This window comes from Mya arenaria, chromosome 17 (assembly GCF_026914265.1).
Source record: "Mya arenaria isolate MELC-2E11 chromosome 17, ASM2691426v1".
Lineage (NCBI taxonomy): Eukaryota > Metazoa > Mollusca > Bivalvia > Myida > Myidae > Mya > Mya arenaria.
This window is the reverse complement of record NC_069138.1, coordinates 27,856,583-27,884,093: the sequence shown is the minus strand read 5'-3', so window position 1 is coordinate 27,884,093 and position 27,511 is coordinate 27,856,583. Positions and strand designations below refer to the sequence as shown.

The following is a 27,511-nucleotide window of genomic DNA, read 5'->3' as shown; positions in this document are numbered from 1 at the left end:
TAACTGGTTACATGTTTGCTTCATGGGGATTGGTTGGTTACATGTCTGCTACATGGTGATTAGCTGGTTACATGTTTGCTTCATGGGGATTGGTTGGTTACATGTCTGCTACATGGTGATTAGCTGGTTACATGTTTGCTTCATGGGGATTGGTTGGTTACATGTCTGCTACATGGTGATTAGCTGGTTACATGTTTGCTTCATGGTGATTAGCTGGTTACATGTTTGCTTCATGGGGATTGGTTGGTTACATGTCTGCTACATGGTGATTAGCTGGTTACATGTTTGCTTCATGGTGATTAACTGGTTACATGTTTGCTTCATGGGGATTGGTTGGTTACATGTCTGTTCTACATGGTGATTGGTTGGTTACATGTCTACTACATGGTGATTGATTGTTTACATGTCTGTTCTATATGGTGATTGGTTGTTTACATGTCTGTTCTATATGGTGATTGGTTGGTTACATGTCTGTTCTACATGGTGATTGGCGGGTTACATGTCTGCTCTACATGGTGATAAGTTGGTAACGTGTCTGTTCTACATGGTTATTAGTTTGTTTCATGTCTGTTCTCCATGGTGATTGGTTTGTACCATGTCTGTTTTACATGGTGATTGGTTTGTTACTTGTATGTTCTACATGGTGATTGGTTGGTTACATGTCTGTTTTACATGGTGATTGGTCGGTTACATGTCTGTTCCACGTGGTGCTTGGTTGGTTATATGCCTGTTCAACATGGTGATTGGTTGGTTACATGTCTGTCCTTTATGGTTATTGGTTGGTTACATGTATGTTCTACGTGGTAATTGGTTGGTTACATGTCTGCTACATGGTGATTGGTTTGTTACATGTCTGTTCTACATGGTAATTGGTTGGTTACATGTCTGTCCTTCATGGTTATTGGTTGGTTACATGTATGTTCTACGTGGTAATTGGTTGGTTACATGTCTGCTACATGGTGATTGGTTTGTTACATGTCTGTTCTACATGGTGATTGGTTTGTACCATGTCTGTTCTACATGGTGATTGGTTTGTTACATGTTTGTTCTACATGGTGATTGGTTTGTTACATGTCTGTTCTACATGGTGATTGGTTGGTTACTTGTCTGTCCTTCATGGTTATTGGTTGGTTACATGTCTGTCCTTCATGGTAATTGGTTGGTTACATGTCTGTCCTTCATGGTTATTGGTTGGTTACATGTATGTCCTTCATGGTTATTGGTTGGTTACATGTCTGTCCTTCATGGTTATTGGTTGGTTACATGTCTGTCCTTCATGGTTATTGGTTGGTTACATGTATGTTCTACGTCGTAACTGGTTGGTTACATGTCTGTTCTTCATGGTGATTTGTTGGTTACATGTCTCTTTTACATGGTGATTGCTTGGTTACATGCCTGTTCTAAATGGTGATTTGTTGGTTACATGTCTGCTTCATGGGGATTGGTTGGTTACATGTCTGTTCTACATGGCGATTGTTTGATTACATGCTTTTTTAGTAAATTTTTACATAATGAACCTCGGATGAATGAGAATGCATAATGATTGGTGTAATGATGGTTTACCTAAGAGAAAAACATGAGGTTATATCCCAAATTAAAGGGAGATAACTGCGCAAGAGATTAGTCGTTCTATTGGCTTTTGTCATATAGTCAAACACGAAGCATCGTTGTTTTTCGCATGGACCTTTGTATTTTACTCAACGGGAGTGGCGGTGTCATTTGTGGGACAAGATACATGGTGAATATTCCCTGCGGGATTTTAATAGGCCCGATAAGATCGCCTTCCGCTTAACAGACATGTTTTTACAGGACTTTTTGCTGCATGAAACTTCTCCGACCAAAGAGATTTTTACAACTTGCTTGGCCTGCTTCAACATAATTTGCGGTTTGTCTAATTCCCCTGGGTCTGTCCACTGTCCCCGTTGGAGGCAAAACATTGATAGGTCTACCTCATACTAATAATCTCAAATCAGGCTTTGCTTTTGTTTTTATTATTTTCATTGTATAAAATACGAGTCAAATACAGTCAATTTTGATTACATGAATAATACATAATGTTACGATTGTCACTTCACATGTATACATGTATATATATAAATGCAGTAATGGATACACATATATTCGGGTTCATATGTATGTAATTTTTCAGATAAATGCTTGTACTTAACATACACTTTTTCTCAAAAAACCCAACTGAAATCATTCAAACAAATAATTAAAAAAGAAGCTAACGATTTGTTTCGAAGTTTAAAGATGATTTCATAATGGCAAGATAATTGTGAACTGTTTTTAAATGAGTATTAAATACATGATATGCTAGATAAATGAACTATTATATATAAATGTAACATATATTTCATGACCGTAAAAGGTAAAATATTTATCATACTACAAATTACCACGCACAAGTCTGTTAACATAATAATCGGTTAAAGTCAATTAAAAGATATGGAGTAATGGTTCGATTCCGAAATGACGTCGATCATCTTTTTTGTTGATGATACGGAGTTACAGAGTTCGTTTCCGACATGTTTGAGTTTTTAAAAATTCAGAATAAAGATTCTTATGTAGCTGTTTATCATTTATATGAGGAGTAAATTATTGCATAGCTATAGTCATTGGTTTGTTGACCATTTCCGTTTCGTTGCGGATCATTGGTTGTAAAGAAGTCGTTTTGTTTCGTTGTTGATGATAAGGAGTTTAGGAAGTCATTTCCGACTTTAACGCGTAGTTTTGTATCGAGTCAGATTGCAGACTTATTCATATGCATAGTGTTGGTCATTTAAAGATCATAATGAGTTAAGTATCTAGTCGCTGAGCATGCGCAGTTTCGTGTCGTTGCCCTCCTCAATGGCTTCTTCCTCGTTGCTAGGGAACCCCTGCCCCTCGACAATGAAGAACTCCCTGTCATCAAACATTTGCTTTCCATCCACGTTGTCAAAGCATGGCATTCTAAGCAGGAGACCTGAAAATCATGTGTTTTCATAAGTATTACTGGGAATAAACGACAAAAGTTCTAGACGGATAAGCGTTTACATGGCTATAAACAATAAAATATATTTTCTCTTAATAAATATAATGAGTTCAACTCGAACAATTTTGAAACATTTAACATTCTTTGTTGCATTCTGTTATAAAGCAAAGATGATGATCTACTTCAGAAGACAAGGGAAATAAAAGCGTATATAAGGAAGTGTTTCTCTTACATATATCTTTATTACCTCCCCTCTCCTACGACCAAAACGTTCTACAACACCAATGAATATTCCACCTGTTATATTAAATACTAAGGGCAAAGAATTGGTACCCGCCCTGGATGAGGTTCAACCAACTCCCTACTTCTTATCTCCCCCTTTCCCCACTTGTACTACACACGCGCATACCTGTGTATCGAAGACGCGTGTGATGACGACAACCATCATATATCATATCAATGTTGAGCCGTGCGCCCCCCCCACCCAGCCCCAAACATAAATATGTTTTATAATACCTGTGAGAGCTCCGCCCACTATTGCGATGACAAGTGTGATAACGAGGGCGAGCATCTGGTACCCTCCCTGTGTGGTGCTGGACCGTCCCGGCCCCGGAGCTGTAACGCTAAAATTAGCCACCGCTGATGCGTACTCGGTCGAATTTTCCATCGGAATCATTAGAGGGAATATCTCGTACACGCTGAAAAGTTATATCAAGTAAAATTGTTTGTCTGAGTGTAAGCAGAGAGAGCACTAAAAGCTTAGGAGTGAAGTTTTCACTTTGGGTGTTCAAGGTGTTCATTTACACTGAAACAAGTCCCCTTTTTCATTGTAAGCCTAAAAGGATACATAATATAAATGGTCGTACTTTTTTCAAATGCGCGTCAATTATTTGAGAACTAACGTCATTTAGGAAATGATGCCATTGAAATTGAGTCCCAGCTCTGTGTGCGCATACGTTTGATTTGAAAGGGAGAGCGGAATTAATTTTCAAAACAATAAATAATATCAAACTGAAATTTCACTAATAAATCTCTTTTAACCCAAGAAAAGCAAACAAGTTAAACATATTGAACGTTTGTTTTTATTTCCCGTTTAGTACACTGCTCTGCTTGTCATAATATCGTGCAAGAATCATCGCGTATGCAAATCAAACATAAATTCAGGAACATGAGGCAATACCGCCAATACGTAATTGTTTTTGATGCGGCTTTAGTGAAAAGCAAACTATTGTTTGCTTACACGGGAAGAAATTATAAGAGCAGAGCAACTCAACATTTGTTGCAAAAACAACACAGCCATACACAAGCCCCTCACCTCTCTCCCCAGCCGTCCGTGGAGGCCATGGCGGCCATGATGGCACCAACGAGGCCCGCCAGGATCCCCGGCATCCCGTGCAGGTTGTTCACACCGCAAGTGTCGTGAATTTTCAGTTTGCTGTGAAGCACTGGCTGCAATCGTACACATGTGTTTATTAGTAAAACCGAAAATACAAACGGTGTATATTTAAACCCTGACATAACTAAAACATCGATATAACAGATTTCGATATAGCGAGTTTTTACTATACTGTTTATTAGCATCAAAATTTGACATAACGGTCTATGTGACAATGAATTTCAATTTCGAAATAGCGAGTTTAGACTGTATGTCTTACAAGACGTTGATCAAACGCTCACCTTCTCTTGCCATTCAAAAAGGGACACAACTCAACAATTTATTAAAGTTATGAGCATGTGCGAATTTCTCTGGAAACAATACCTTCCAGGTTTCATTTCCACTAACGGGTCCAAAAAATCGTCAAAGTTTAATTTATTTTAATAATGGAGAAATGAAATAATACAGTAAGCCCAAAATGCACGATTTTGGACCAGAAACTGTTACCCCTGCCAACAGTCTAAACTAAATAAATTTAAGTTCTAAGGGAGGGTGAAAGTCAAATCTTGGATCCGCCCCTGATTTCAATGTGTTCTTAAGTTATGGCCTAGGTAAAAGCATTTTCACTTCACCGACAACGACACCAAAGGTATGACAATAACTCACTTATTTCTTTTTATATTGTACATACTGTTTGCCCATATTTATATCGTAATTAAATGTAAAAAGGTATATTTTGCGATGTATTTTGAAAACTCGTGTACGTACCGTCAAATACTGGTATCCTACGACAGAGATTGTTCCGGCGATACATCCTATTAGCATGGCTACCCAGGGCTGCAGGGGCATGTTGGCAGACGTCCCTAAAGCCACACCGCCCGCAAGAGTCGCGTTCTGCACGTGTACCTTTGGATAGAGTAAGATGTTGTGAGTTAATGGAGTACAAACAAAATCACAAAATGCAGCATTTTTTTCGGCGACAACCTCCCTGTGATTTTTAGTAATTATGTCAATTTTCTTTGAACTTGTACGATGGCTTTACTCGGATATGAATCATGGGAGTAGAGTGAAAGACAGGCCCCCCTCCCCAACCAAATCACCATATGGTGGGATAGGCGGAAATGAGAGAAAAGAAGTTAAGCAAACAATGGTAGGAGAATTTTGTCTGGGGGAGGAGCCCATTATTTCGTTGAAAATGAGTATTGTGCAAGACTTGTGTTCTTTTCGGGAGAAAACGAAGGAAATCCGTCTGAGAGATCATATACCATACACTGTATTCACAACGTGAACGGAGCAATTTTGGCACTGGTATTGGTAATATAATATGGGCGTACAATTACACACATACGTATATAGACCGTTTGCCAACCAAAGGACGATATTCTTTAGTTCAAAAGCTTTATTGGTATTTTAACACAATTCTATACGAAAGTTCTTACCATATTTAATTTTCCCCTCTTGTCCACGAGTTGTGACAGAGCGAATGTGACCACCGTACAGGCGGCGAGGGACAAGTAGGTGTTGATCAGCGCCCTCTGTTGTTCGTCCCCGTCAGCTGCCCCGCCGTTAAAACTCGGCCAGAAAATCCATAGAAACACCGTTCCTAATAACAAAAGAGACCATTACGTGAGGTGCTGTTATGACATATTCCGTTAAATTTAGTTTGGTACCCTCATTCTTCTTCTTCTAAAAGTTAATAAATCTTAAGTGGTTGTCCGGTTAGCGCAGTGGCTAGCGCACTCGTCTCTCACCTAGCCGACCCGGGTTCGATTCCTGGCTTGAGCGCATGTGAGTTGGTTTGTGGTCACCAAGCCAGACAAGTGGGTTTTCTCCTGGTTCTCCGGTTTCCCCCACAAAACAGAACCACGTAAAATAGTGCGAACATTTATAATGTTGTAATAACTTGTTTCACAATCGTTGTAAAATAAGTTTAAATTAAAGTTTTAGTATACAAGAGACAGCAAAATATCAAGGACTATTTTTACCTTGAATCCGTATAGTTTTAAGCAATGGATGAAAACATTGATATGTATGTCGATGTGATAATGTATATCATAATAATATACTATTTGTAAACATTTTATGATTATATCAAATTCGGGCCTCACCGATCATGGAAAAAATGTCCGAGTGGTATACGGAGCCCTCTGACCGGGCCTCGTCGTATTTGTCATTGTACAGCACCCGGGCCACCGCCAGACCGAAGTACGCCCCGAATGCATGGATATACATAGATTCACCGATATCTACCGCCTGAAAGGGTGAAGGCCATTATCAGACAAGGTCAATTTAACACAAGGTTAGCGGACATAACAGATTTGCATATGTGTACATCTTGATGCCAACCGCCTGAAAGTGTAATGGCTATTGAAAGTTTACATGATAAGGCGACTAGAAATGAATAGCTTGATCTTCATCGCCCCCTCTTTATACAGCCGCCCGTTAAATTTTATTGACTCAAATAAAAAAGTTGAACTAGTTGAACTAGTAATTTGCGTATCGGTCCGGTACTTTCCGGGAACGGCGTTTATTCATGCCTGCGGTGTCGATGTATAAAATTCACAAGTAAAAAGGAGAATTGTTACGATCCTGTTCATGGTTCATGTAGAAACTCATGTTTAAGGTCCCCTCTGAAATTAGAATGACCATGTAGGTTACAGGTCCAGCCCAGGGAATTGCCGTTAGAGGGGGCGTGCTTCAGGTGCGCACCTTGTCGCGTTTACCCCCTTCCACAGAAACCCAAATGCTATAAACATGGTCAGGGGATGTGTGTACCCTTTTCCATGATCGTTTGACTAATTTAAGTATTAATCGTGCATTTGGGTGTTTTCCCTTTGTTTTCTGACCATGTGCCCCTTAGTGGGTTAACTAATGTTAAACATTCGACCGAGTTCTGCCAGTAGCATATACAATATGAAGGTAAAAATAATCATTGTTCCCTGCAGGACGTTAATCGGGCACAAGGTGTGGATAAATTATTTAGCTGTTTAATAAATGGGTATTTCACTTTTTATGCAAATATAAGTTACATAGGTTTTCAATTAAACGTATCTGATAAAAAAATACCCATTGACATAACTTTGGGACACATAATAACATATACGACCTGGGACCAGTAATCTTACTCCCAGATACGACCAACAAAAAATTAACGAGGGATTCGGTGAATGTTATATGTTGGGAGAAAACATATCATTTCACGGTAAGTAAGGCAAACATCTAAAATTACCAATTTATAATTGAAATTATTAGTAATAATTGGAGTGCAGATATTATCAAGAAATCATTTTTCCATTTTGATTATTTTTTCGATCAAAAACCAAAATGGCGACATGCATGATCTCAACTCATTCGGAAGTCCTCAACCATTTACCATCGAAACAACGGTTGTTTTCGAAGGAAAATGGCCGAGTTGTTCCGAATGGCTCTCTACGCTTATATTGCTCGCTTATTTCTCGTGTTTTTTTTTTATTTAAAGCATGAGGGTATGACCCTTTTTACTGACCCCGAATATATCTAGCCCAATCCACTCGTTGATTTGCGCGAGCACCACTTCTATTAAAGCCATAACGATAAGTTGGATGGGACTGGCTTTACCAAGGACGGCTCCGAATGAGATCAATACGGTAGCAGCTGCGAAATCAGCTGACAGCATCCTGCAAACGATAAGATAAAAAAAATAACTAAATAACAGGACTTGGTACAACATTATCAGGGGCGGATCCAGGATTCGACATTAGAGGTGGCGTAACTAAGGGGCGTAACCTTTTGACTTACGCCCCTCCCGCAGAATCGAAATTTATTTGTTGGCAGGGGGGGGGGGGTATGGAGGTTCTTCCCCAAGGAAATTCCAACAATTTCTAATCCGAAATAGTGCATTTTAGGCGTATTTTATAACTTTTATTCTACTTGTATATCTACACGATTTTAGGGGGAGGGAGCGCCGGTCCCTCCGTTAGTAAACATTGATTTAAGTATGTGTGCCGTGTTACAGTAAGTGTCTACGTATGGCCAACATTTAAGTTTATGTCCAACGACAATACCGATGACGGCGACAACATTACTATGGAACTACTTCGAATTCCGTAAAACAGACGAGCTACAACACACATCTCGAATACGTACTCTCCAAGGTATATTGGGAACTTAGCGTGCCCATGACCGTGGGCAACGCTGTGTATAATGCCCCGTACGATAAACGCCCACTGAATAACGAAGGCGGCTATAAGCAGGTTGATGGAGACTGCGCCGAAACCGTAACGCTTGAGGAACGTCATCAGGAACCCGAAACCGATGAAGATCATCACGTGAACATCCTGGAAATCTGAAATGACGACGGCATAACAATGTCATTTTGATTATAATTCTGATGTTTGAATGTATGAGATTTACTATAATGTACTATTATTTGTAACAGAACGCAGTTGAGGTAATTAAATGTACGTATCCATCTTCCGCAGGGACGGATTTGGCATTAGAGGTAGCATTCGGAACTTCTCGGCCATTTTTATCGAAAACTATTTCGATAAAAATGGCCGAGGAGTTCCGAATGTAGAGCCTATATAGAGATAGTGCACATACAGCGGGGCTTCAAGTTTGGACACGCTCCCTCTCCCAACAGAACTGAAATATGTATGGCTTACTGACTGCATGTGGTTAGGTCTGTAGGGACTCTCTAAGATAATTTGGGCTGTTTTAGTTTCCCAAACCCCACCCCTTTCCACTTAATTTTGTAAGTGCATGTTTTATCATGCTTTTGGTGACTATCTATTAAGGGTTATGCAAATTATGCTTTTAACGAGGACGACCTTGTATTGATGTTAAAAAATTGGGCATGATAGTAAAAGATTTCTTTTAAATAAAAAAAAAAAAAAAAAAAAAAACAGGTTAAATTTCAAGAAAATTTACATAGTTTTAACACTAAAGATATTAAAATATGCAAGCAAATGATCCAGTTGAAGCACGTGAATACTCTTGTTGGAAACTAGAGGGAATTTAAAATATTCGAAACAAAATGAAAAATAATTACTTGAGGCTCTATGAATACGGCCTCTGGTAAAACCAAATGTAACTGGGTAGCCCATATGTAGCTGTACTTATATTGGGGAGGTTGCCAAACACCCAGTGTACGTGTACCTTTTACACGTAGCTTCACTTACATGGGTTGTGTGTGTAAGTTTCTTTATACTCGCACTCGGACAAGGCCAATAATCAACGAGTGCTCCGATAGAATTGTTAGTCATATAAGGGTTTTGGGGCATAGTGCGCAGACAGTATGTAACCCCTGATAGAGCTACTCTGGGTCTTTAACCTGTGCCAGAGTATAGCACTGTCACACGGATCCCCCATTTAACGACTCTCCCGGAAGACGATTTTTATTTTAGTCATGCGGCGAACCAGCGACCCCTGGATTGACAGTTAAGTGTGTTACCACTGGACCATGGATCCGCCTAACACTTATAGTCGTCTGATGCTCGCATTAATCACATTCCCCGTGATATCTTTCATGTCATTCTAAATGTGTACAATGTACACATACAAATGTACCTGTATAATGTAGTACACAAAAAATAGCACATCCGCATGTACACGTATCAGTACTAAAAGAAGTTCATAACCTCTCTATCGCCTTGCCTATAGCGACCCAGAAGAGAGTCTACTTATTTTATGCATGGGTCGAAGGTTCGTGGGCTCGTTGGGTCGAGGGTTCGTTGGTTCATGCGCTGGTTTGGGTCTAGTGATCGTGGGGTCATGGGTCGAGGGTTTGTAAGGGTTTTTAAAAGCGTAGGTTCGAGGGTTCGTGGGGTCGAGGGTTCGTAGATATGCTAGCAATATGTATAGTCCGTTACATGAGGGTATCCGATGTTAAATAAGATTTTCGTTTTAAAGGGAGTAGACACCCGATGGTCCTAAAATCGGCAAAACAATGTTTCCTCAAAACAAGCTTAGAATTGTCAATACGAGCTAGTTTGAGGCCGATAATACACCACTTTACATGATTAAAATAATATTTTGTCGCTTTCTCACAACGATATCAATTGAATGTATATTTCTGACAATTTTCTGTTTTTCTTGCAATTGTATCATCTGGTGTCTAGTCCCTTTAATATGTCATTGGCTATAATGTTATAGTGTGATGCCTGATGCCACCATATTATTGTACATCGGATGTCTTCAACACATTTCGTGGATTAGGTTATACCAATTATTTGAATCGTTACCTTAGCATTTTATGATATACACACTTGTGAAATTCTATAAGAATTCGGTCAATCCGGACATGTACCTTTACGAACTTGACATGCTGAGTAAAAGATGTAGCAAAAAATGACAAATGGTGGATTTATGATGGGGTGATTCTGAAACTCTACACGGGGTATGATATTTCAGAAGGTTTACCATTCATAAAGAAAATTTGACTAACTTAAGAATACTTAAGTTTGTTTTCGCCAGAGAGTTGACATGATATCCATAGTAAGCAATCTCGCAAATAAATGCTTTAAAAAGCTTTCCTTGTATAATAGAAAATTTGCTTTAAACACTCGGAGCTCCTCGGCCATTTTCTATCGAAATTAACCTCGGATATATATGAACGGTTTACAATGTCAGAAATATTTACACTTTAACTACGCTGCAAGTAGATCGGCTAGTATTTTCAATTGATTAGTTAAACTTAATGACTTAACTCTTGGGAATCTTTATAATGTTTGCCATTATACACTGCTCTGGCTGAGGAGTTCCGAATGTGTTTTAAAGTGTGACGAATCTATCCTGAAATCTAAGTGTATATTCATTGGCTATGACTGAAACATTCCAACTGAATACAGCATCATTTACAAGAATGAAGTAGTTTGAATAAAAATTGCAATTTGATCCGCGTTATTGTCGTAAACAGGTCAACAAGCAGGCAACATTTTGTTTGTTAAATTGAAAGCTTAAATATGTCAAGGATTGTAACCCCACGCTGGGGCTCGGGTTTCAAGCAACCTTTATGACAGCACAAAACCTAGATGTTTACCTCGGCTATGAGGAATGGAATAATGATATCAATTATAATAGTATGGCGCTTGTTTATTTTCGTAAATTGCAAGTTGAAAAATGAGTGGGGAAAAATTAAACAGCCAGTTTTGTGGCATTGACCTTTTAAAGGGGCTATACACCGTATGATGAAATAGTGGGAAAAAGAAGAAAAATGTCGAAAATTACCATAAACTTGGTTTCGATGTGTACAATGCATTGAAACCAACTAACTGAAGTACCACATAGTTAATTTATTTTTCGCAGTTGTTTTCGTATTTTTTTCCATTAAAAAAGATTACTAGGTATGTATACCTTGTATAATTCATTCTTGTGTGTGATTGGCTACTTTGTCGGCCATGACCCAGTCCTTGGAGCAGATAAGTAAGCATAACGACGAATTTTTGTAACATCAGATATTTTTTCCTCATTTGATTATGTGTTTTGAACATTTTCCAACGGTGTTGCGGAGAAGAAATTAGCATGTACACATGGTCAGATATCGACATGTATGGTTCAGTGCTCAAAATAAGTGTACTATGTTGTATTTTTCCTTTAAATTGTTTGTATGTGATTGTCACAGAAAATTAAAGAATTTAATGCATTTTATATGGTAAGCTTTTCATCAAATGCAATAAGTTCACATAAAGTTAAAGTTTTGTCCGGTATGTATGTAAATGTATTGTATCAACATATTGGCCGGTCAGAACTATTTCATGCTTTTGCTATAAAAAAAAGTAGTTAAAAAGTGTCAAAATTCAAACTCTTATTTCGATGGTCAAACATATATTTCAATAATAACAGGGACAAATAAAATAAGCAATAGTTGTGACAGAGGGATATTGTTTATATTGGAAATAATCACCCTAATAATACCCTCCGGACTGCCTAGATAGTAAATTAGATAGTATGTTTTTTAAGATAGAAATGTCATCACAATTATGTCATTCTGTATGTGGCGAATTAAAGTGACACTCTTATTCAAAATCAATACATACACATGTCTAACAAACATACATTTTGTCTGATAAGCCTTGAACTACTTACTAAATAATGTATTTATGTAAAATATAAATTACTAGTAAAACGATTGTAACCCTAGAGTATTTAATAGTAGAATGCGCAATAGAATTGGTGAATGCTAAAAGATTTACTGTGGTTCATAGTCTCATAAGGAAGAAATTCCATGTTTTATGTTCATTTCTGTAAAATTAAACTTGGTATTCTTCATAAGAACCATTGTTTTCGACATCTATTAATCTTTTTGGAATATTAAAACAATATCATTAATTGTGGTAAATCTAATTTAGGAGTAAGAGTGCATTTTTAAACCATGCGAATAGTTCATTTGTTGTTGTTGTTTTTGCTTTTCCCCTACTTTATACACTTTATGTGTTAAAAATTGTATGATGATGATGATGATAATGATGATGATGATGATGATGATGATGATGATGATGATGATGATGATGATGATGATGATGATGATGATGATGATGATGATGATGATGATGCATGTATATGTCATGTTCTCATTTATGGCAGCTTTGTGCAGTCTTTCAATGACTGATAATCCTACTATTTTTGTTTGATTTATTTAAAAACGCCTGTAAAACACAGCATGGCTCTGCCACCATTTAAAATGCACTGTTCTTTTTTCACGCAGCTCTTTAGTGGCAACTGATATTCTACTTTTGTAAAAATTACATAATACATTATGTAAATGATGTTCGCAAATGTGAAACATCATGGTATTTAAATATTAATATACAATGCAGTTTGACAGATAGAGGTCGATCATAAAAATTCTTTGAATGTCATTAAAAATGTCGACCTTGAATATAAAAATAGACACAGTGTAAACCAAATGTTACTGTGCACAGTGTACCAATTACGTTTTGCATCGAATTAACACAGATGACCGTGGCGGGGCTAGATATATAGCTCACTCGAGTTCCTTTAATTGATAATTTATGAAAGGAAATTAAGTGAGCTATATATCTTATATATTAGCTCTACCTGACAATGGCCAAATAATATCAATACAGTGTTTAAAGCTGCACACACACAGATTGAACGTTTTGACAACTTTTTTATTTGTTGTCTTGCAACGAGCCATTCAACATTCAGCTCGACATTCAAGCTTCACATTGGGGCTTTAGCATTTTTTTATTATCGAGCTGATCTTCGAGCTGAACAAAAAACTAGATAAGACATTGAGACTCCGACATTTTGAATGTCGAGCTTAATGTCCAGCTGAATGACGAACCAGCTGGACATTGGGACATTGACATTTTGAATGTCGAGCTTAAAGTCAAGCTGTGTCACGAACCAGCTGGACATTGACATTTTGATTGTTGAGCTTAACGTCCAGCTGAGTGACAGACCAGCAGGGCTTTGGTACTTTGAATATATACTTAACGTGTAGCTGAGCCACGAACGTGCTCGACATTGGGACTTTGGCATTTTGAATATATACTTAACGTGTAGCTGAGTCACGAACGTGCTCGACATTGGGGCTTTGGCATTTTGAATATATACTTAACGTGTACCTGAGTCACGAACGTGCTCGACATTGGGACTTTGGCATTTTGAATATATACTTAACGTGTACCTGAGTCACGAACGTGCTCGACATTGGGACTTTGGCATTTTGAATATATACTTAACGTGTAGCTGAGTCACGAACGTGCTCGACATTGGGACTTTGGCATTTTGAATATATACTTAACGTGTACCTGAGTCACGAACGTGCTCGACATTTGGGCTTTGGCATTTTGAATATATGCTTAACGTGTAGCTGAGTCACGAACGTGCTCGACATTGGGACTTTGGCATTTTGAATATATACTTAACGTGTACCTGAGTCACGAACGTGCTCGACATTTGGGCTTTGGCATTTTGAATATATGCTTAACGTGTACCTGAGTCACGAACGAGCTCGACATTGGGGCTTTGGCACTTTGAATATATACTCAACGTGTAGCTGAGTCACGAACGAGCTCGACATTGGGGCTTTGGCATTTTGAATATATACTTAACGTGTAGCTGAGTCACGAACGTGCTCGACATTGGGACTTTGGCATTTTGAATATATACTTAACGTGTAGCTGTGTCACGAACGTGCTCGACATTGGGACTTTGGCATTTTGAATATATGCTTAACGTGTACCTGAGTCACGAACGAGCTCGACATTGGGACTTTGGCATTTTGAATATATACTTAACGTGTACCTGAGTCACGAACGAGCTCGACATTGGGGCTTTGGCATTTTGAATATAAACTTTACGTGTAGCTGAGTTACGAACGTGCTCGACATTGGGGCTTTGGCATTTTGAATATATACTTAACGTGTAGCTGAGTCACGAACGAGCTCGACATTGGGACTTTGGCATTTTGAATATATACTTAACGTGTAGCTGAGTCACGAACGTGCTCGACATTGGGGCTTTGGTACTTTGAATATATACTTAACGTGTAGCTGAGTCACGAACGTGCTCGACATTGGGGCTTTGGTACTTTGAATATATACTTAACGTGTAGCTGAGTCACGAACGTGCTCGACATTGGGACTTTGGCATTTTGAATATATACTTAACGTGTAGCTGAGTCACGAACGAGCTCGACATTGGGGCTTTGGCATTTTGAATATATACTTAACGTGTAGCTGAGTCACGAACGAGCTCGACATTGGGGCTTTGGCATTTTGAATATATACTTAACGTGTAGCTGAGTCACGAACGAGCTCGACATTGGGGCTTTGGCATTTTGAATATATACTTAACGTGTAGCTGAGTCACGAACGAGCTCGACATTGGGGCTTTGGTACTTTGAATATATACTTAACGTGTAGCTGAGTCACGAACGTGCTCGACATTGGGACTTTGGCATTTTGAATATATACTTAACGTGTAGCTGAGTCACGAACGAGCTCGACATTGGGACTTTGGCATTTTGAATATATACTTAACGTGTAGCTGAGTCACGAACGAGCTCGACATTGGGGCTTTGGCATTTTGAATATATACTTAACGTGTAGCTGAGTCACGAACGTGCTCGACATTGGGGCTTTGGCATTTTGAATATATACTTAACGTGTAGCTGAGTCACGAACGAGCTCGACATTGGGACTTTGGCATTTTGAATATATACTTAACGTGTACCTGAGTCACGAACGAGCTCGACATTGGGACTTTGGCATTTTGAATATATACTTAACGTGTAGCTGAGTCACGAACGTGCTCGACATTGGGGCTTTGGCATTTTGAATATATACTTAACGTGTACCTGAGTCACGAACGAGCTCGACATTGGGGCTTTGGCATTTTGAATATATGCTTAACGTGTACCTGAGTCACGAACGAGCTCGACATTGGGGCTTTGGCACTTTGAATATATACTCAACGTGTAGCTGAGTCACGAACGAGCTCGACATTGGGGCTTTGGCATTTTGAATATATACTTAACGTGTAGCTGAGTCACGAACGTGCTCGACATTGGGACTTTGGCATTTTGAATATATACTTAACGTGTACCTGAGTCACGAACGAGCTCGACATTGGGACTTTGGCATTTTGAATATATACTTAACGTGTACCTGAGTCACGAACGAGCTCGACATTGGGGCTTTGGCATTTTGAATATATACTTAACGTGTAGCTGAGTCACGAACGAGCTCGACATTGGGGCTTTGGTACTTTGAATATATACTTAACGTGTACCTGAGTCACGAACGAGCTCGACATTGGGGCTTTGGCATTTTGAATATATGCTTAACGTGTAGCTGAGTCACGAACGAGCTCGACATTGGGGCTTTGGCATTTTGAATGTCATGCTTAACATCCAGCTGAGTGACAAACCCGCTCGACATTGGAACTTTTGCATTTTGAATGTCGAGCTTAACGTCCAGCTGAGTGACAAACCCGCTCGACATCGGGACTTTGGCGTTTTGAATGTCGAACTTAACGTCCAGCTGAGTGACAAACCCGCTCGACATCGGGACTTTGGCATTTTGAATGTCGAACTTAACGTCCAGCTGAGTGACAAACCCTCTCGACATCGGGACTTTGGCGTTTTGAATGTCGAGCTTAACGTCCAGCTGAGTGACAAACCCGCTCGACATCGGGACTTTAGCATTTTGAATGTCGAACTTAACGTCCAGCTGAGTGATAAACCCGCTGGACATCGGGACTTAGGCATTTTGAAAGTCGAACTTAACGTTCAGCTGAGTGACAAACCCGCTGGACATCGGGACTTAGGCATTTTGAATGTCGAGCTTAACGTCCAGCTGAGTGACAAACCGCTTGACATCGGGACTTTGGCGTTTTGAATGTCGAGCTTAACGTCCAGCTGAGTGACAAACCGCTTGACATCGGGACTTTGGCGTTTTGAATGTCGAGCTTAACATCCAGCTGAGTGACAAACCCGCTGGACATCGGGAATTTGGCATTTTGAATGTCGAGCTTTACATCCAGCTGATTGACAAACCCGCTCGACATCGGAACTTTGGCATTTTGATTGTCAAGATTAACGTTCAGCTGAGTGACAAACCCGCTGGACATCGGGACTTTGGCATTTTGATTGTCAAGATTAACGTTCAGCTGAGTGACAATCCCGCTGGACATCGGCACTTTGGCATTTTGATTGTCAAGATTAACGTTCAGCTGAGTGACAAACCCGCTGGACGTCGGGACTTTGGCATTTTGATTGTCAAGATTAACGTTCAGCTGATTGACAGACCCGCTGGACATCGGGACTTTGGCATTTTGATTGTCAAGATTAACGTTCAGCTGATTGACAGACCCGCTGGACATCGGGACTTTGGCATTTTGATTGTCAAGATTAACGTTCAGCTGAGTGACAAACCCGCTGGACATCGGGACTTTGGCATTTTGACTGTCAAGATTAACGTTCAGCTGATTGACAAACCCGCTGGACATCGGTACTTTGGCATTTTGATTGTCAAGATTAACGTTCAGCTGAGTGACAAACCCGCTGGACATCGGCACTTTGGCATTTTGAATGTCGAGCTTTAATGTCCAGCTGAGTGACAAACCCGCTGGACATCGGCACTTTGGCATTTTGAATGTCGAGCTTTAATATCCAGCTGAGTGACAGACCAGCTGGACATTAGAGCTTTGTCATTTTTAATTTCGAACTAAACGTCGAGCTGAATGAAGAACGAGCTCGACATTCGGCCTTGAAGTCGAGCAGCAATGTCGATTACAAAGGATTTGACAACTTCACACACCTAAGCTTAACATTGCATATGTTTTTGTTAAGCTGTTGTTCAAATAGCAATAAGGGTTAAACTTGCTGCTTCTAGTACAAATAAACTGAATATTTTGTCTAAAATTGTTTTATTCAACATTTTTCGTTCCGTTGACATGGTAACCATTTTTAAACATTGAACCAATCTTTTATTCAGACAAATGGACAAACTATTCCAAACATTCACATTCATGCAATTACAATAGAATGTTCATGTTTAAATAAGAATTCCCTATACAGATAATATCCCGCATTGTGACATTTAAATGTGTCACAGCGGGTCAGAATTACCCGCTGGTACTTGAGTTTCTTGCTTGTTCATATAATGAGCTCATTTCTATATTCTTATTTGTTGCATACTAAATTACATTTATACTTGAAATCTTAAAGGGCTGTTCAAAATCGTATTGATGTAATTAATGCGTTCTTAAGAGACTGCTCGCGAATGAAATTAAAATGAGGACCCTGCAATTTCTTATTAAAATTCTTGATACATTGGTAGAAAAAGGAAAGATAGCTGATGCAACAACATACAGTCTAACCCGCTATGTCGAACTCTGTTAGTTCGATGCTCTGCAAGTTATGTCGATTTGTTTCGAATGTATAAGGTTTATTGATGCACTTTTTGTATTTCGGTTATATCGAATGTTCGTTATCTCGAAGTATTTCTCGAAGTCCAAACGTCTTCGAAATGAAGAGTTTCGACTGTATGTCAGCAATGTAATATGGAACGGGCGTTAAACATCTTTTGACAATTGATGGTTCATGTGTAATGCATACTGCCCATTTTTTAGTTTCTGCATACCGCGAAACAACCACTTGCGTACCGATTTCTCATTTAAAATATCTTGAACACTGCGTACCAAAAGGAAGGGTTGGCGGTCCAACTCATTAATCTCATCATGAATTGATTAAACACGCCGTAACTTAGTATAAAACCTTGCTGTTGGAATATAATAAAACTGCAAGGTCATGATAAACTCTTTAAACAAATCTGAAAGTAATTAAACGATATTCGATTGCTCCTTTTAAATTAGGCGTATTATCTAATTCTAGGTGGCCAGTGGTTGTTGGTATTGATAACTTCTGATGTTATCTGAAAAGAACCAAAGACCTAAGCATTGCAGCAAAAAATGCACTTGGTTCACCTGGAATGTATTCAGTGTATACTGATCCTTCTTCAAATAATCAGTTGCTTTTGTCCTTTTCGTATGCTACACTGACATGGGGAGGGGGGGGGGGGAATTTGACGTTAAAACAACACGAAATGTGCACCATCTCCACGATATCTAAACAAACAGGCTTTAAATGTATTGTGGGAGACATCATACAACTAAATTGGTGTATCGTGGTATATTCCATGCATCATCCTACTTTGTCCCGTAGTTTGCAGATATAAACAACCAAACCAACAATATGGCAACAGGTATAGTACTCAACCTTAAGCATAATCGCAAAGAAGATAGAGGAGAGGGGTGGTTTAAGTTACTGAATACAGTGTTGTGCCGTGGGAGAGGGCTGTGGTGATAGGCCAGCTCGACATTTGGACTTAGTCATTTTGAATGCCGAGCTGAATAGTGAGATAAATGACGAACCAGCTTGGCATTGGGACTTTGCCATTTTAAATATAGAGTTGAATAGTGAGATAAATGACGAACCAGCTTGACATCGGGACTTTGCCATTTTAAATATAGAGTTGAATAGTGAGATAAATGACGAACCAGCTTGACATCGGGACTTTGCCATTTTAAATATCGAGCTGAATAGTGAGATAAATGACGAACCAGCTTGACATCGGGACTTTGCCATTTTAAATATCGAGCTGAATAGTGAGATAAATGACGAACCAGCTTGACATCGGGACTTTGCCATTTTAAATATCGAGCTGAATAGTGAGATAAATGACGAACCAGCTTGACATCGGGACTTTGCCATTTTAAATATAGAGCTGAATAGTGAGGTAAATGACGAACCAGCTTGACATTGGGACTTTGCCATTTTAAATATCGAGCTGAATAGTGAGATAAATGACGAATCAGCTTGACATCGGGACTTTGACATTTTAAATATCGAGCTGAATAGTGAGATAAATGACGAACCAGCTTGACATCGGGACTTTGACATTTTAAATATCGAGCTGAATAGTGAGATAAATGACGAACCAGCTTGACATCGGGACTTTGCCATTTGAAATATCGAGCTGAATAGTGAGATAAATGACGAACCAGCTTGACATCGGGACTTTGCCATTTGAAATATCGAGCTGAATAGTGAGATAAATGACGAACCAGCTTGACATCGGGACTTTGCCATTTTAAATATAGAGCTGAATAGTGAGATAAATGACGAACCAGCTTGACATCGGGACTTTGCCATTTTAAATATCGAGTTGAATAGTGTGATAAATGACGAACCAGCTTGACATCGGGACTTTGCCATTTTAAATATAGAGCTCAATAGTGAGATAAATGACGAACCAGCTTGAATCGGGACTTTGCCATTTTAAATATAGAGCTGAATAGTGAGATAAATGACGAACCAGCTTGACATTGGGACTTTGCCATTTTAAATATCGAGCTGAATAGTGAGATAAATGACGAACCAGCTTGACATCGGGACTTTGCCATTTTAAATATCGAGCTTAATGTCAAGCTAATTATTGACAAACACTCATCTCTGAAATGCAATAAATAACACCATGCCCCAATTTCTTGAAAGTTCTTAAGTCCCTTATTACAGGATAAATCTCACTATTTCTCTTTGTCTATAATTTGCATAATACTGACTTCATTAAGAGTTATTTAACCTAAGATGGGAATTTCTTTTATGAATATCGAAATGACCATATTTCATTTACCAAAATCACATTTAATAATGTGTTCTGTCGATTTGAAATAAGCTTCTTAAGTCTGTTAAGAGAAATTGGGGCCATGTGTCAGCAATGTAATATCTGACGGGTGTTTAACCCTCCCCCTCCCCCTCTCCCTTTTATAAATTCCATCATAAAGAATCTTGCATAACAAACATATTTTAACAGGTCTGAGGTCATGTGTGCTGCATACTGCCCATATTTGACTGTTTTCGTACCGCGTACACAAATCTGCGTGCCGAATATTATTTAAAAATCCATTGAAAACCGCACACCAACAGATTGGCGTGGCGGTGAGACTCATTAATCTCCTCATGAATGGATTAAACACGCGATAACTTAGTATAAAAACTAGTTTCTGGAATACAATAAATTTCCTAGGTCATGATAAACTGCTTAAACAAATCTGAAAGTGAACGGCATTTGATTGCTCCCTTCAAATAAGGTGCATAATCTAGTGAAAGTCAACGCCAGTGCCAATTGGTATTGATTACGTCTGATGTTATCTGATAAGAACCATAGATCATTGCAACCGAAAATGAAATTGTAAACCTGGATTTTATGAAGTGTATTCACTTTCAAATAATCAATTGCCTGTGTCCTTTTTTGTATGCTTCATTGGTGGGTCGAGGATTTCACGTTAGAGCAACACAAAGTTGTGCCGCCTCTCCCCCGATACGGAAGTGTATACGCTTTAATTGTTCAGTGAGGGAGATGAAATACAACGGAAGTGGCCCATTTTGGTGTATTCAATGCATCATCCGACTTTGTCCCCTAGTTTACAAACAACTAAACCAACATTTTGGCCATATATATACTATTTATCCTAAAGTATGTTCCCAAAGAGAATTGAGGAGGGGGTGGGGCAAGATATTAAATATTGTGTTCTGCTGTGGGACAGGGTTGGGGAGATTATAACAATGGGTGGTACAAATATGGGGGATTACTTTTGGGAGATGTTTGGTGATATAGGCAGTGAAAGAGGGGAGATAATAACAATAGAGGGTTAACTTAAAGAGTGAATCATCATCATCATCATCATCATCATCATCATCATCATCATCATCATCATCATCATCATCATCATCATCATCATCATCATCCTGCAACAACAACACCTCACATAAACGCTACACAATTACCTTATATCAAAGTTCATGTAAGTGTTTCATTAAATTGTATGATGCAAACTTGTTTCCCTATATTTTTTGCATAACTCGACACAGCGTCTTTTCAGGTCAACAATGAACATTGCCTTTTATAAGTTTGTTAACCCCTTAACGCTATGGCTTGTGAAATTGTGTGACTATCCTATACAATTTATGCACACAATCTTGATAAAGCCAAAAATAAACGGTTTGCTTGTGGTTCCGATTACTTCCTTTTTAGAAGGAAAATAATTAATACATATGTGTGTATTTTCTGTAGTATGCACTTTTTTGGATACTAACGCCCCCTGTAGAAAAGGGAAGGAAAGAAATTGCCGCGGCAGACAGCCTAATGTTTTTAGTCGAGCCGATTTGAATGAATCAGGCGGGTAACCGCAAACAAATATTTTCTTTATTGATGGCCTTAAGTAATTTTTATGAGCTAAAGTGACAAATATTATAAAGCGAGTCATGACTCTTCAGTAGGAAACTACATTTTATGCGCTGCATGTATTTATGGGACACGACTTACTTTGTGAAAACTATTTCCATTTGATTATAATGTTTGTTTTAATTTCTTTATACTAACTATGATATATACATGTTAAATTTGTTGATGAACTCATTGTTAAAGTTTCATACATACAATAGACGTACTATTGATATAAATACACTCACTCCATGGAAACATGCTTTCATGATCCTCATCAAATTACATGTTTTAAAAAAAAAAGATTTTAATCAGTTTCTTTAAAGTTGAACTCTCACAGTTTGAACGTTTTGACATTTTTTTTTAAATGTTGTCTTGAAACGAGCCAATTTTTGCGAAAATGCATGGAGAAAAGAGATATAAGATTGCTGCCAAAAATCAGATCGCATGTTTGTATATTTATGTTTAAAAGATAATGTTTTATGCATTTTTCTTAAAGCGTTAGTAACGGTTTTAGCCTCAAATCATTAATTTTCGAACGTTAATATAAAAACTGCAATCTGATATTTTGTCAGCAGTTTTATATCACTGGATTTCAGATATTTACGCAGACATTGGCTCATTCCAAGACAAAAAAAAGTTGTCAAAACGGTTAATCTGAGAGAGTGCAGCTTTAAGTAACACTGCTAAACTTTGGCTTAAGTTCATTAAAAACTGGTTTTTTCTCCACTTTTAATTGCATGGTGGCGAGGCCCTTTGATATGGAATAAATATCGTCGTCAGTTTAACAAACATGGGAATAATAATTATATGATTCATATAATGTTCAACTTGTTTTTAAACATTATTCTCAACTAATCTAAAGTAATATTCATGAATGGCACTATATACAATTGCTTTATGTTAAAAGGTGAACCCTCCTCAATAAATAGGGGATATTTTTACTTTTGCAGAGGACAAATATATGGTGGGGAGGCGAATGGGGCCGAATTTCGGCCCCAAAAAGGCCCGAAAACATAACCACTGTCACTATTCTTATAAAGTATACTTCAGTAACTTTATTACAAGCATACGATTTTGTCGGTGAATTTGCGTATATATAATGACATAAATATTTGTGAAAACCAAACAACATTTTCTTCTACTTAAGTTTAAAATATCGCAATAAATCAGCACCTGATATAATTTCAAAGCTGCTACCCTGTAATAATTATGTAATAAAGCTTGAAACTGATATGTATCCTATTACAGACGCTAACAATTGTTTGCATAAATAATGTTTTCATATTAAACACGTTTCCCTTAAAGTGTACTTTAAGTGAATGAATATCATTGTCAAAGTTGCAAAATTTTAAAACAGCCTTAAGTAAAAATAAGAGTGTGTATATATAAGGAGACAAACAGCGTTATTATTATAAAAAGAACTCGAATATTTCTTGTCGGAATTGAGCGATCTGCTGGTTACGGAAGCTACCAGAATCGAGCGTTACTTAATTACCATTGCTGCCGGAAAACACCGATCCTCAAATTGCCACCGGAATCTTGCGATGAGTTACGAAAGCTACCAGAATCGAGCGTTTCTAAATGAATTAACACTACTGCCGGAAAACAGCGAATTTCAGTTACGATTGCTACCGGAATCGAGCGATTAAATACAAAAGCTACCAGAATCGAGCATACCATTGTTGCCGGAAAACACCGATTCTCAGTTACGATTGCTACCGGAATCTAGCGATGAACTGCGTTTGCTCTTTGAATCGATCAATTTTCAGCTACGAATGCCGCCGGAATCTTACGAGAAGTTATCGAAACCTCTTAAGTAGAACACATTTTAAGAATTTCACTTAACCCTTTCTAAAACATGCGATTTTAAGTTAAATATTTTTTTATTTTGTTTATTGTACAATTTAGCATGCTATTGATGGGCAAAAAGACCGTGATTATGTAAATGTCGTCTACAAATTCTGGTTTCAAGGATGTAGAAAAATATCCAGCTGTTGCATATACTCGTGAACTTGAAAACACATGTCGACCATACATCATACCATACATCATCGCTCTATGCCTGATATTTGCAATCGTTTGCATCCAAAAGGCCAGTTATAAATGCATCTCTCTACTTTAACCTAAATAGAAGCTCCATTACTCTAGCTAGATTCAAACACGCCTTTGTTAAAATGAACAAAACTTGCATTACTGGAGATGGAACTTTTAAATAGCAACTTAAATCAACAAAGAACTAAATGTCTTGCGATTTCTTCTTTTGTTTATGGATTTTGTACCTTTAACAGAAAACTGACTAAGTATTAAATCAATATAACAACTTTGTACTTGCAACTACGTGCGATTAAACCAAACATCGGTCAACCATATTTGTAGACTTAACTACATCATAAAAATATAACAAGGTGAATCTTAATTGGAAGAGCGAGTGGGGCGTTCCAGTTTAAAAGTTCAAGGTACGAAAAGGCTACACGGTATTATTTCGGTCCAATGGATGCATTCATTTTGAAAATTGTCTGTTTAATTAGTTGCTGTTGTTTCTGGCGAATGAGTAACAACGACCTCCCATTATAAAGATCCCCTGTATTCTGGTATAAAGGAAATGCACGATCATGTGAAACGTGTGTGTGGGTAAGATATGCATTCCTTTGATTCCGTTTATCTGAGAGCAGAGTTCCACCTCGTATATAGGTCACATTTGCAGGTATCAATCATACCAGTAATGCCGGTTTGCAAAGGCAAGAGTTATAAATAGACAACAACACACATTTGAGGAAGCAAATGGTGCCCCCACCCCCTCTCAAAACGCCAATTTGAGTTATTCATGCCAGTATACAGGTAACACCGTCGAGCTTTAAAGCTGCACTCACAGATTGACTGTTTTGACCCTTTTTAGTTTTTATCTCAAAAACCAGCTGATTTTGGCATCAATGCCTTTACATCAGTCATATAAGAACAGTAGAATAGATCTCAAGAGTTCGCAAATCGGCCCAACACTTCTATTTTCTTAAAGCGGTTGTAACGCTTTTAGCCACATAACATCAATTTTCGACCATAAATATGAAAAACTGTGATTTTCTCTTGAGTCAGCTTTCTTATAGCTCTGGTTTCCAGACATAAACGCAAAAAATGGCGTATTCCGTAACAAGAGAAAAAAAGTTGTCGAAACGGGCAATCTGTGAGAGTGCAGCTTTAAAAATGAGCAAAATAAACCATGACACTAACTTTGGACTACATCAGAGTACAGGTGTACTTACATGGGTAGAGCTTCACGGAGGCAGCGCTGTCTCCCGGCATCTTGGGTCGTGCATCCTCGCCATATTCCCCGAGCACCGCGAACAACAGCAAAAACAACACTTGGAAACATATTAAAAATATAGGAAACTTTATCCTCCGCCAATTCATAGTGAACGTTTTATTTTGCAAATGTCACTGGTTGTAAACTTAACTATAGTCTGTGACTTCTGAATGGTAGTTACACCTGGTTTGTTAATTGTAAAGCGCGGTTTATTTGCTCTTGGTGTTCTTTAAGTTCACCCGCACTGATCCTTAACGAACGTTTTTAACTACTTATTTTTTGTCCAATTGCTGTTTCCAATATTTGAACCGGCCTTGCGAAATGACAATGAAATATATGTAGTTTAGATATTTAAACCGATTATTTTTCTAGTGTAAAAGAATAACCGTGATAGTGGTGGCCACAGTAAAATAAATCCTCGCGTGACAGAAAATCTCCTCCGCGACCCTTACCGGACCATGAAGATTGTAACATAGATTATTGAAGTAAAACATGACAGTTGAACGTAACCTTACAGCAGCAATACAGGGAACTCTCGAGTAGTGTGGCAAATAAAAGTTATACAAGTACAGCGGACTTTGTCATAGTGGTTTAATAATACGGATCTCGTTGGAGGTTGCAGACTACTTAATAATTTCCCTATACATTTGTATATTCAACAGACAATTGACCAATTGTACGCGACATAACCCTGAATTCTAGTGCTTAACGACCCCGACACCATATATTGGGAGAAAGCTCAATTTCTGAACTAAACATTAAACAACGTTATTAAAAAGTTACATTGCCCCTTACAAAATAAATTTGTTTGAACGTAACCACTCTGCATGTGGTAAAATGACAATATCCAGTATACGATGACAAATCGACAAGTTGAATGTTAACAATAAAAAGTTGATCAAGTAGGTTGTGCATGTTCAGCCTGTCTTTGAAATCACAAACCATTCAGCTTTTAAACCTATAAATATGGAAGGTAGCCAATGGTTTGAGACGGTATAACCATGCTTTGATTCACGGTCATGTGTAAATTAAAGGATTTAAGGCGTATTGGTGTAATTGGTCCTGAATAATTAGTTTACAAAGTACATCTATGGTGCTACAGACGACGGACTTGAACAAGGGAGGTAATTGCGTGGTGACTTTAAGAACATTTTCAAACGAATACTTATTTTAAAGACATAACATGTTCCTGATACTTCCAGCATAATTGGACCATTGATTCAAATGGTAGGTTTTATTCCGTGTTTTTTTTTTCAGTGGAATATTGAAACATAACGCAGGATTATTTTATCCTCGTTTGCAACAGTGATTTCATCTAAGTTTCATTTTATTAGCCCATATCACTGTAAAATCGAATGTAATTACGCACAGGGCTTGAAGGAAAAAATATATGACGTCTTTTCCTGCAATTCATTGCCATTTGAAATGTAGGTTAAAATCTAATCAGACATAATAACACACACACAAACGCACACGCACTTGCACACACGCACGCACTCACACGCTCACACACTCACGCACGCACGCACGCACGCACGCAAGCACGCATGCACGCACGCACGCACGCACGCACACACACACACACACACACACACATACACACACAAACACACACACACACACACACACGCAAGCACACACACACTGAAACATGACCTAAGCTTGCAAGGTATCACGTAAAATACCAGTTCCATAGCGAAAAAATACTCGTTAATGCTTCTGCAAATGCAGCGTCACCTCACCACCTATTACAGTCATACTCATAATGGGAGATCACTGCGCATGCGGCTTGAGTATATTGACTACAGAGGTAACTAACTCTATGTCACTTCCGCTTCGCATGCATTTATCATTAAGCATTTAAACATGGATATATACGGCAGGAAATTGTTTTAGTCTTCCCAGATAGATACTAATATTTCGAATAAACACATAAAACACACACGAGGAATTCGATAACTAAAGGAATTACATGCCAACCCCGTTAGCTCGAACTCGCAGGGACCGACGAAATTACCTCGAGTCTCGGAAAATTCGAGCCAAGCGGAAATGCTTTCATTCTGCAGTAGAAAAAAATATCTGTCCGTTACACTAAGTTCGAGCCGACGAGGAAATAGAGCGAAACG

General features: G+C 38.4%; 1 protein-coding gene across 1 annotated transcript; it reads right to left on the bottom strand.

Moving 5' to 3' along the window:
• Positions 1-1,981: 1,981 nt before the first annotated feature.
• LOC128223039 (ammonium transporter Rh type A-like) lies at positions 1,982-25,889 on the bottom strand. Its single transcript, XM_052932279.1, has 9 exons — positions 25,345-25,889; positions 8,475-8,673; positions 7,855-8,005; positions 6,458-6,602; positions 5,789-5,952; positions 5,118-5,255; positions 4,290-4,423; positions 3,491-3,672; positions 1,982-2,965 (listed from the first exon to the last, which is right to left on the bottom strand). Exons 1-9 carry the CDS (start codon positions 25,490-25,492, stop codon positions 2,808-2,810), a joined length of 1,419 nt encoding a protein of 472 aa, XP_052788239.1. The 5' UTR covers positions 25,493-25,889; the 3' UTR covers positions 1,982-2,807.
• Positions 25,890-27,511: the final 1,622 nt, after the last annotated feature.

What these genes read in the sequence shown, in the direction of transcription:
- LOC128223039 (XM_052932279.1), bottom strand. Translation starts at nt 25,492, where the DNA reads ATGAATTGGCGGAGGATAAAGTTTCCTATATTTTTAATATGTTTCCAA. An exon ending in TAGGATACCAGTATTTGACG is followed by an intron (nt 4,424 to 5,117) that starts GTACGTACACGA and finishes GTACGATTGCAG; the next exon opens with CCAGTGCTTCACAGCAAACT. An exon ending in AGTGGGCGGAGCTCTCACAG is followed by an intron (nt 2,966 to 3,490) that starts GTATTATAAAAC and finishes CATGATTTTCAG; the next exon opens with GTCTCCTGCTTAGAATGCCA.